At 45.7% G+C, this 11,199-nt stretch overlaps 1 protein-coding gene across 2 annotated transcripts in view; it reads right to left on the bottom strand.

The window, feature by feature from the left end:
• The window catches only part of SERGEF (secretion regulating guanine nucleotide exchange factor), a 219,467-nt gene extending 212,972 nt beyond the window's left edge, over nt 1-6,495 (bottom strand). Inside the window, exons 1-3 of one of the 2 annotated variants that reach the window (XM_025266726.3) lie at nt 6,342-6,495; nt 2,411-2,546; nt 1,071-1,226 (exon numbers count right to left, since the gene is read on the bottom strand). In XM_025266726.3, coding sequence (XP_025122511.3) covers nt 1,071-1,226; nt 2,411-2,546; nt 6,342-6,401 — 352 coding nt within the window. In that variant the 5' untranslated portion in view covers nt 6,402-6,495. The remainder of the gene's footprint in view (nt 1-1,070; nt 1,227-2,410; nt 2,547-6,341) is intronic. The other variant, XM_025266725.3, reaches the window with a different exon arrangement.
• Nucleotides 6,496-11,199: the final 4,704 nt, after the last annotated feature.

Raw genomic sequence — 11,199 nt, forward strand, 5'->3', positions numbered from 1 at the left:
AGGGAAGCCCCTACTTTAATATACTTCAGGTCTTTTCCCTGCCCTTCCCCATTTGCACTGCTTTCTGAAGAAGGAGGGATAACCTAGCCACTTGGTGAATTTGAGAGAAGAAACAGGACATGTATGGCTCAGCACCTTCCTCTCAGGCACACTGGGCTGACACACAGTAGGGTCTCCCCTGTTAAAGTTTAGGGGGCAGGCTTGGATTAGAGGAGTGTCAGCAGAACCTCTTGGTGTGACAGTCAGCCCCATCCTCCAACTTAGCTTGTACCAGTAAAAAGCTAATCGTTTGTTCTCCACCTGCCTGAACGTTCTGAGTCTGTCTCACAAGTGGTCCCGAATAGCAAGAAACAGTGGTATCTACTGACTCCCTACAGCTCTGACCCACGCCCACACTCTAAGTATTTCATAAACAATAGCTATCGTTTGTATGTGCTCAGTCGCTCAGTCATGTCTGACTCTTTGTGGCCCCATGGACTGTAGCATGCCAGGCTCCTCTGCCCATGTAATTCTCCAGGCAAGAATACTGGAGTAGGTTGCCATTTCCTCCTCCAGGGGATTTTCCCAACCCAGGGATCTAACTCAGCTCTCTTGCAACTCTGCACTGGCAGGCAGGTTCTTTACCACTAGCAACTGTTTAGATTCTAATAATTACCCTCCAGATTTTCCAGCCCAACCTCCTTTACTGTTAAAATTCTCCTTGCAAAATGCACCCCACAACTTGCCTTGACAACTAGAAAGAATATTTGTGTGTGTGTGTGTTAATATTTATTTGGCTGTACCGGATCTTAGCTGTGGCACGTGGGATCTTTAGCTGTGTCATGTGAACTCTTACTTGCAGCACACGGGATCTAGTTCCCTGACCAGGGATTAAACCCAGACCCCCTGCATTGGGAACATGGAGTCTTAGCTACTGCACTACTAGGGAAGTCCCTTGTGTTTTTAAATACAAAGTGGGTTTCATTGAATCAGGGCCCTCAGCATCATGCTCTGCTCCCCAAAAGCCTTGGCAGTTACACAGGTTTACCTAGAAGTGCACTCACCTGTGACTTAGCAGCAGCAGCACTCACCTGTAAGTATAATAGTAAAGTCCCAGCCACAGGCCACCTGCTGGATGGCACAGCCAAGGAGCGATTTGCAGGGGGTAAAATACAGGACCTCCTCTGTGTGACCCAGCCCCAGCTGCCCATCTTTGTTCAGGCCACACACAAAAAGGCTTCCTTCATCTGCAAAATACAAAGGTTTTGGTGGTAGTATGTGCAGGGGAAATTACAACCGCCAAAGTGAGCAAAAGGATTTCATAAATTATCTGGAGTCATGAACCCAATGACTTTTTTCCCACCCAACTTAATAAGCCATGCATGTTAATATGCTCTAGACCTAATGGCACAGGGCCAAGGGGTTACAACCTAATATCTAAATGGAAACTCCAAGTTCTACAGCAGTGGCCAATCAATCACCAAATTGAGCATCTACTGTAACAATAAAAGCCAATATCTATTTGGAATATAAAATGTGCCAAGTACTCTTCTAAGGGCCTTGTGTGTGGAGCCAACTTGTCATTTATGCATAGTGCCAGGGTGCACAATACTCATAGAGGCCCACAAAAATGTTTTAATTTAAATTTTTTAAATAAAAAATATATGTAATAAAAATATATAATACTAAATCTAGCCTGGATTATATTAATCTTTATATCAGTGCCACTGTAAGTATAATTTTAAATATTTCTTTATAGAGGGAGGCCAAAGTGTCAGTACCCATGAAAGTCATAATGCAGTCCTGTTAACTTATGAATTCTCCTCATCCAGCATCATTATCCTCATGTAACAGAGAAGCAACTGTGGCACAGAGAAATTAAGTAATTTGCCCAAGGCCACACAGCAAGTAATTAAAAGAACCAGGATTTAAACCCAGGAGGTTTGATTCCAGAGCTCAAGTTCTTAATCAGGATGGAACATGCCCTCTTTGGCAATATTATAACACTTAAAATCCTTACTAAGTGTTACTCCAGATACTGTGAGAGAAGATTAAGGAAAATCCAAAGTTCTTGCTCTCAGGGAATATTCAACTTAACTGCAAAAACGTTTAATTCATAGGTGAAAGTTAAATATCAATATACAGCATAAAGTATAATATATATTGCAACTTGGCCACTATTTGTCATGTAACTTGAAGCAGTTTTCCTCTCTGAGCCTCCTGTGGGGAGGGGAGGGAGGGGAAGAAAGGGGTGGTCTTGATCTCTGAAATCCTTTTGGCTCTGACAACCTAGGATTCTCTGATGGTAGCCTGATTCCATCACAAAAATGCTGTCCTCTGCAAAATACAAAGGGCTGAAAGACGGTAACATAACACCCTAGGGGGAAATGTCCAAATAAGAAAGTGAGAGGCTGTTCTGGAAGGAAGTTACCTGTGACAACAGCAGAGTGGCCCCCTCCTCCTGTGATCCTCTTGATACAACCAGATTTACAGAAGTCACTCAGTTGCTGGGGAGAAAGCACATCTTCCTTGTGGCCAAGGCCAAGTTGCCCATAGCTATTTGCACCCTAAGGATAAAACAAGCCAATCATGAAAAAGTATGGGAACCTCAATAACCTCAACTGGTCGATTTGAATCTACCAGTCCCCACCTTTCTCACCCTGACACTCCTCTCTGAGCCTATGGCAGATAAGACGCCATAGGCTCCTTCTTACAAAGTTGTTATACAACACCTACACTTGGACAGAGGCCCCAGAACACCTCAATTTTCATGTGGGAGGAGCCATCAGCATCCACAGCTCATCCTGGGATACTCCTCAGCTTCCCCTTCCAACATCCCAGCCTATATGTGTTGCTTCGGGCAGACAGCGTAGGAGTTCCTTCTGATAAAAGCTAATTATCTAGGATAGCTAAAGTAAGATATAATCAGGAAAAATAGGAACAAAGTGGGCGGGGAAGAATGTAGTAGTACTAGTTCTTATCCCTTCTCCCCACAGCCTCACTGGGGAAACTGGCAATGAGCTTCTGGAATCAAAGTTAGCTGCGGATTTTGTGCCCGCAAGCAGAGCGCATCACTGTTATTTCATACGCACAGTGAAAGAGGCTGGCAACGATCTCTAAGGACCTTTCCAAGTACACTGTTTTGGGACTGTAAGACTCACGCCGTGAGATTCCTCTAAGGAAACATATTTCCCCTTGGTGGGCAATACGTGTGTCATCATTAGTATATGATAAAGGTCCAGAATCCCTAACCTGAAACCTTTGCAGCCAGATGTATTTCAGTTTTGGAACTTTACAGACTTCAGAAAAGCAATGTGGTATATAAATCATACACGCGGCTGCAAGGACTGGGAGCAGCACTCCATAAGTAAAACAGTATTATTTCTGCGGTGAATGGTACGAATACTCACAGTTAGTGGTCAAAGACTGTAAACAGCCTCATGTCAAGTCAGTATTGGCTTTTCAGAGTTTCCTGTATTCAAAATTGAAGATAAGGGATTATGGGTGGGCCTGCAGGGAAAATCTTATTAAGATTTTGAGAATCCTTATAATTTCTCCAACTACCTACTGCTGGTTGGTTCTTAAGTAGTAAAACTTTTAAAACGTGTTCATTTTGTAAGACACCTGAATGAAGAAAAGTGATTTAAACTCAAAAATGCATACATGCATACAAACTCCTGTCCCGTGTGGTCTATTCCACAGTCATCCTGGGCTGCAAGGACTCCCTGCTGGACAAGCAAGCCATGCAGGGACACAGGTCCCAGAAGTCCCAGAATTCCCCAGGCCAATATTAGCTACCAACTACTGAGTCCTTGCTTCTCTGTATGCTGGGCATTAATTCTCACAACAGAGGAAAGGGCATTATCGCTCTCAGTTCACAGATGAAGAAACTAAGGCTCAGAGAGGTTAAATAACTTTCCATGGTCACACAGCTGAGTAGACAAGTCAAATGCCCCGCTCCTTTCATTATAGCCTATTTTGCCTCTAAGAATAAAGAAAAAAGGCATATATGATGAACCAGCCCAGAGCTTACCTAGCAGGAAGCTAACTGTATGACCCTATCTAAAATAGCACCCCAATCCCTTTACGTCCTTTTTCTGCTTTATTTTTCTTCATGGCACTCCCTGGCATTACATTATATGTTTACTTGTTTACTGCCTACATCTCCCACTAAAAAGTAAACTCCTTGAGGGCAGAACCTTATTCTTTTCACTGCTGTTTGCCTTGCATCTGAAATGGTGCTGGTCCAAAGAAGCTGGGCACATATTTACAGGGAATGAACGTAAGACCCTATGAGTCTCTACCTAGGAAAGACCAAATGAAAGACTTGCACAGTGTGAGGTGGAGAACAAGTGTACAGGATTTCTCTGTTAGCTGTAAGAGCTCCATGGCTACCCCATGACCAGGGCTACAGGTTGCTGAACAGAAAGTAATACACCAACATTATGGGATTCAAATTTGGCACCAAATTTTTGTGATGCAGCAAGAGGCCCTACACCCATGATAGAGCAAAACAAAGGGAAATTTTAATACAACCTATTACAGCTGTATTTGCCTCCCATCCTTATAAACAGTCCATACATCACACACACACACACACACACACACACACACACATCTCTATAAAGGTAAACTCCCTTGTTATGAACTAAACTATGTTCCACTGAAATTCATCTGTTGAAACCCTAATCTCAGTGCCTCAGAATGTGATTTGTATTTGGATTCAGGGCCTTTTAAGAGGTAACTAAGGTTCCATGAGATCATAAGGATGTGTCCCAAATCCAATATGACTGGTATCCTTATAAGAGGAAACACGTGAACACTCCCCACCCACAGAAAAAGCCGCATGAGGACACAGCAAACAGGAGGCCATCTCTAAGCCAAAGAGACAGGACCCAGACGAAACTAAACGTGCTGATATCTTGATCTTGGATTTCTACCCTCCAGACTGTGAGAAAATAAATTTCCATTGTTTAAGCCTCCCCATCTGTGTTATTTTGTTATGGCAGCCTTAGCAAACTAATACATCCCTCCACACAGATAATGCAGCAGGAAGAATACACCATCAAGACTCCAAGCACAGCAAGGAGGTTAGGTTCAACAGTATTTTTGCTTCAGTACTGACAAGGCCATATCTGAAAGGCCTTGTCAGTACTCTGTCTACACAGACCCCAGTCCCTGGCCTGGGACAAACACCCATCCCAGGCACACAGCCAATCCCTAATTCCACCCCCAGCTCAAGGGCCATCTCAAAGGCACATAGAGATTCAGACTACCTCAAGCCACGCCAGGCTCTCCATTCTGCCCGTCAGAAGCAATCCCGCATTCAATAAATGCTACTCAGTGCTGATAATTAGCTTTAAAAAAAATTAGTCAATACATACTGGTTTTAACAGCAATAAAGGTCTTATCCTCTCCCACCTCCTTCTCCACCATCCCCAACGCAAGAGCTGCAAGTCTTTAATTCCTGTGCTTTTCCCAAAAGACCTGCACATAGTTCTGCACACAACAGGTACTCATTCATCCATTAGTCAACAAATGTGTACTGAGCACCTTACAATGTGCCAGGCATGAGCCCCGCACCATACAAGGCAGGCACAGTACCCACCCTCCTGATGCCTACATTCTAGCGGAGGAGACTGATATTATTAACAAGTCATACATTTCAATACAATTATGCGCTGTGAAGAACTACAAGACACTGTGTCTGCTTGTTCCCGTGCATCTGGCCGGATGCCTGCCACGCTTTCCTGTGCACCGGCTCTCCTCTTGCCCAACCACGATACATAAAGATGACCCCGTCTCTCAATGCTCTGGTCAAACCAACACCAGCGTAGTCTCCCACACTCCCAATGAAGGCAGGTTCCAATCACAGCCGAATATCTGCAACTATGCAGGGTCTCGCCGCGTGCACGGTTCAACACGGCAGGCCTCACACCAAAAGGATGCTTCAACCAGGCGGGGGTGGAGCTGGGGAAAGGCCTCCATCCTCCTGGCAACGGGAGGGTGAGAAGCACAGGTGGCCCCACAGGGCGGTAGTCTCTGCACAGAGCCCGCCGCGCGGTCTTTCCCAGGGCTATCGAGGCCTGAAGTCTGTCGCGGACTCACACACTGTGTCCGGGTAGCAGGTTCTTCCCTCTGCGCCGCAGCTCCTCCGATCCGAAGCCCCTAAGTCACCCCACGAAGACCCTTCCTTCCCGATCCTCTCCTACCTAGACCCCAACGCAGGATCCTCCAACCCGGAGCGCCTCTCGGACCTCGACCACTGGGCCCCAGGGCCGCCCACACCCAGGCCGGGGGCTTCCCAGGGTCTGTGCGACCCTCAGTCCCAGCTGCCTCGGCCCGGGGGCGGAGTCACGTACCCAAGCGAAGAGCGCGGCAGCTGTAGGGACGGCCTCCGAGGAGTGCGGTTCTGGCTCCATGCGGGCACTCTCAGCCGGCGCTTCCGGGGGGGCCGGCGCGGGGACGGGCCCTCCCGGAGAGAGGGCGGGGCGGGGGCGGGGCCGTCCCGGGCAGGGGACGGGGTGGGGCGGGCCCTCCAGGGTAGAAGGCGGGGCGGGGGCGGAGCCCTCCTGGGCAGGGGGGTGGGACCCCCCAGGGAGGGAGCGGGGCGGGACCGGCCGGGAAGGGGGTGGGGCGGGGCCCGCCGGGGGAGAGGCTTGCCGAAGCGGGACAGGCCTGGGACGGGATTGGTGAAGGGTGTGCGGCGCCCACACCGGGGAAGGGTCTGCGGCTGGCTGTGGGCCGCCCCCTCTTGCAGCTGCTAACCTGGCGCCGGCGGGAGCGGGTTTGCAGCTCCCCCATCACCCCGCCCCGACGCGCTACGAGCGTCTCCGCCCCCTGCCTCCGGTCTCGCCAGGTCGCTTGGCGTCTCCTTCCCTCCCCTCGCACTCTATTTTTAGTAATAATTCTGTACGCTAGCACTACGCTAAACCGTTCACAAAGCTCGCTCAGGTTAGAGCCCCGTGACGGCCCGGAGTGGCTGAAAGAACGGGGATTGCATCACCATTTTGATGGGGAAGAAATTGAGCCTGGGAAGGGAGGTGGAAAGGGTCCTGACTCTGTCTTAGGCCAAACTGGCTTCGGGCCTGCTTTGGTGTGCAGTTTGCAAGATCGAAGGGTGCTTCCTAGTAGGCGAATGTAGTGTCTTACAGCGTTGCTCAACGCCCTCAGCTCCTGGCAACGAGCGGGAACTCACCCCCGGATACTGAACTAAGGAGGCTGGTTTTCAACTGATTCCTGCCTGTCAGGGCGGCCTTCTAACCCTCTGCGCTCCCAGCATAGCCCCTGCCTGGATTCTGATCATCAGGTAATAACTTGGATAGTAACTAAATGATTTTCATCCAGCAAAAATTTTCATATAAAACAGCTTTTATCAGACACACCTTCATACACTACCGGACAATTTTTCTGAAGGAAAATGTAGCAAAGAATACTACGAATTTGAAAATAGTAATTCCACTTCTGCTCATTTATCACAAGAAAAAAAATTGGAACTATGCACAAACCGTTGTACTGCAAGTTATTCATTATGGGGTTACATATAATAGTAAAGAACTTAGAATCTAAAGTCCTTAAAGTTCAAAAACAAATTGATTAAATTGTATAGCCATGCACTTGAATACTAGGCTGCCATTTAAAAAAAAAAGTTTTGTAAAATAGTAACAAAAATATTCATGATGTATCATTAAAGCAAATATTATATCAATTTCATGCACACACACGCTGGATGTTGGATTACAGGTGATTTTTATTTTCTTTTTTGTACTTTTTGTACATAACCCAGACTCCAAGCCACAAATTATCTTGCAGGTACAAATGGGGTCACATTAAAAAGACAGTCCATATTCAGTGGTTCTTGACCCCTCTGCTGACACAAGCCTCTAGTACTCATCACTCTTTATACCTGAGAGGCCCTTGCTAGTGTCTCCCTGAGCTCTTATAGTACTTCCCATTCTTTCACTCCACCCACTCCTTGGTGTTTCTGCCTTAAGACCACTTAAGGGCAGCACCTCACGTTTACCTGTCCAGTCTGTGGCATCTTGAAAACATGGAGGACCATGCTAATAAAAATGAAAACCTTAGAGACAAAGCAGCTCTTTGTTCTCAAGAGATCTTGATGTGCAAAAACTATACTGTTTGCTGATTGTTTTATAAGTTAAATGATTTAGTCAAAGTCACTCAGTCATGTCCCGTTCTTTGTGACCACATACAGCCCATGGAATTCTCCAGGCCAGAATACTGGAGTGGGTAGCTGTTCCCTTCTCCAGCGGATCTTCCCAACCCAGGGATCGAACCCAGGTCTCCAGCATTGCAGGCAGACTCTCTACCAGCTGAGCCACCAGGGAAGCCTGTTTTATAAGAGTGGCCTTTTATATGATCAGACTATCATTCCTTTTTTAAAAATTAATTAATTGATTAATATTTTTGGCTGTGGTGGATCTTCATTGCTGCACACGGGCTTTCTCTAGTTGTGGTGAGCAAGGGCTACTCTTCATTGCAGTGTGCAAGCTTCTCATCGCAGTGGCTTTTCTTATTGCAGAGTATGGGCTCTAGGCATAGGACTTCAGTAGTTGCAGCACACGGGGCTCAGTTGCCCCGCTGCAGGTGGTATCTTCCCCAACCAAGGATCAAACCCTTGTCTCCTGCATTGGCAGGTAGACTCTTAACCACTGGACCACTAGGGAAGTCCCTGACCATTCCTTTTAAGCATATGTAATAGTATAAAATGAGACCCTCCTCATCTCCATTTGGCTAGGACTCTAAGGTAGTAAGTGCCAATTACTCCCACATTATAAAATGAGGTACAAAACCACCAAAGCAGAACTTGTGAAGGTGTCTAGAAACCTTCACATACCCTGGAAGTCTATGAAAGAGGTTGAAGAGGTTGAGAGAGAATTCTGAGAGGATACGTGCAATATTGTCATTGTACTATGAATCCTACCCATTTTGTGTCTAAGCAAAGGCAAGTGTCAGCAGGGCCACTGAGAGCTTGGCACGTATCCCTCCATGTTGGGCCCAGGCAGGTTGCTGTCTGGGCTTCCCTGGTGGTTCAGCTGGTAAAGAATCCCCCTGCAATGCGGGAGACCTAGGTTTGATCCCTGGGTTGGGAAGATCCCCTGGAGAAGGGAAAGGCTTCCCACTCCAGTATTTTGGCCTGGAGAATTCCATGGACTGTACAGTCCATATGGTTGCAAAGAGTCAGACACAACTAAGCGACTTTCACTTCAGGTTGCTGTCCAGTTCATGCTGAGAAATATCCAATGGCTTCTGGCCAGATAACTGCTCTGATAGTGAGCAGAGATATTGTTACTTTGGAGGGGTCTTTCATGTCCAGAGATTTTAAGACAAAGAATGTCTGAATGTCTCCTATGTGAGTGTTTCCCATGCGTGAGCAAATTGCCCAGGGTATAGTGTTAGACCCAGCCCATGGGAATTTCTGGAGGGCTGAACGGACCCCCACAGGAGAGTTGACTACCAGATCCATAGAGGCTGAGCGAGATGAATTCAACATCCCAGTCAGAGACATTAATATACCCGAATTAAGAGATTCCAAGAAATAAGAAGTGGGAAGCTCTTTCAAAACACCCACACACAATGAGTCAACACTAAATACTTACCAAGTACAGAAAGCATATATACCAAGTCAATAGTATCAAACCAAAAAGAACTTCTTACTCCTTACCTCTCCTCCTCATCACCATCCCCAAACCCTGGAGGAGCCAGAGGCATTCTTGTGAGTAGAGAATGAGCCACAAGAAAATAAAAACACAAAGCACATCTCTTCCTTTCTCAGTTATAGAGGAGAAGAAAAACTTTAATCTTAAAATTTATAACACTGGAATTTTTAAATACTGAAATGAGAGAAAGAGCTTAGAAGCTAAGGACTTAAAGTGAGCAGAAAATTCAAGACAGGGACCTGAGATTTCATCCAAAGGGGCACATAAAGGAACAACCTAGAGTCAGTTTTCATAGTGAGAGGATCTGGAAGAATACAGTTGTTACTCAGTTTCATCCCTTGAATATACACGCATCAGTACTTTAACTAACTTATATTATTAAGTTATATCCCTTAATACAATTTCTTGAAAGTGTTGCAGTGAAGCTACTATCAATATTTGAACTATGTACATACCACTGACTAGCTCTTCCCATTAGCAGCTTGGTTGAGTTTCAGTTCTTGAATGAAGCTCAGTTTAGTTCAGTCGCTCAGTCGTGTCCAACTCTTTGTGACCCCATTGACTGCAGCACACCAGGCTTCCCTGTCTGTCACCAACTCCCCAAGCTTGCTCAAATTCACGTCCATCGAGTCAGACATGAGTTTGAGCAATGAAGCTAGATACAAATTATTTGATGAATTATTGACTGAAGCTAGATTTGAATTATTTGATGGTAACACTTTCAGGTGCCTTGTCTCCCCATAAGAGGAAAATATGAAGTTTTTTGAGTATACGGAATATATCTGTATACTATACAGGTTAGGAAGTTTTTTCTTTTAGATTATCTTATTTGATCCTCTCAATATTACTGGTATAATAGGTATTGTTGGGATCATTATTTTATAGATGAGAAAGCTGAGGCCCAAAGAAATTAAATGATTTACTCCAAGGTCAGATTTCCACAGAATATATGCAGAAAATAGCTAATATATGCAGAATTTAGAATATATGCAGAATATATGCAGATTAGCTAGCTACAGACCAGTTCTCTCACCAAAAACAATTAGGAAAGATGGGAAAATATTTTTAAAATTTGTTTTAAGTCATTGGAGAGCTATGAAAGCAGCCAGAACTTGGAGGGCCAGGATCTAAAAGCTGAGAGATTTCATTTGGCACTACTTTTCTACTTGAAGCATTTGTTAATTAGCAAGCAGTGACTTGGAGGCTAAGAAGCTGGGCTGAAAGAAAAAAAAGGAGCCGGGCTGAAAGCAGCAGCTGAGAAGCTGAGAAACTGAACAGTACTTTTAGCAATTTTATGTGATCGGGAGGAGTAAGAGTAAAGGAAAGGAGAGCAGAAGTCCAGGATCCCCAAGGAGAAGCCCTGGTACATACTCAAAGCTCTCCTCTGAGATTCCAGAAGAGCTGCACCCTAAGAGTAGAGGTGACCTGGAAATAGACCAGCCCTCAAAGACTGAAACGTATCATCAAGTTGACTTAGCTCCTACTTGGACTAAGCACTGCCTGCTCAAGCAAAAGTTAATTCCTTCTGGAGGAAGATAAA

This window comes from Bubalus bubalis, chromosome 16 (genome assembly GCF_019923935.1).
Source record: "Bubalus bubalis isolate 160015118507 breed Murrah chromosome 16, NDDB_SH_1, whole genome shotgun sequence".
NCBI lineage: Eukaryota > Metazoa > Chordata > Mammalia > Artiodactyla > Bovidae > Bubalus > Bubalus bubalis.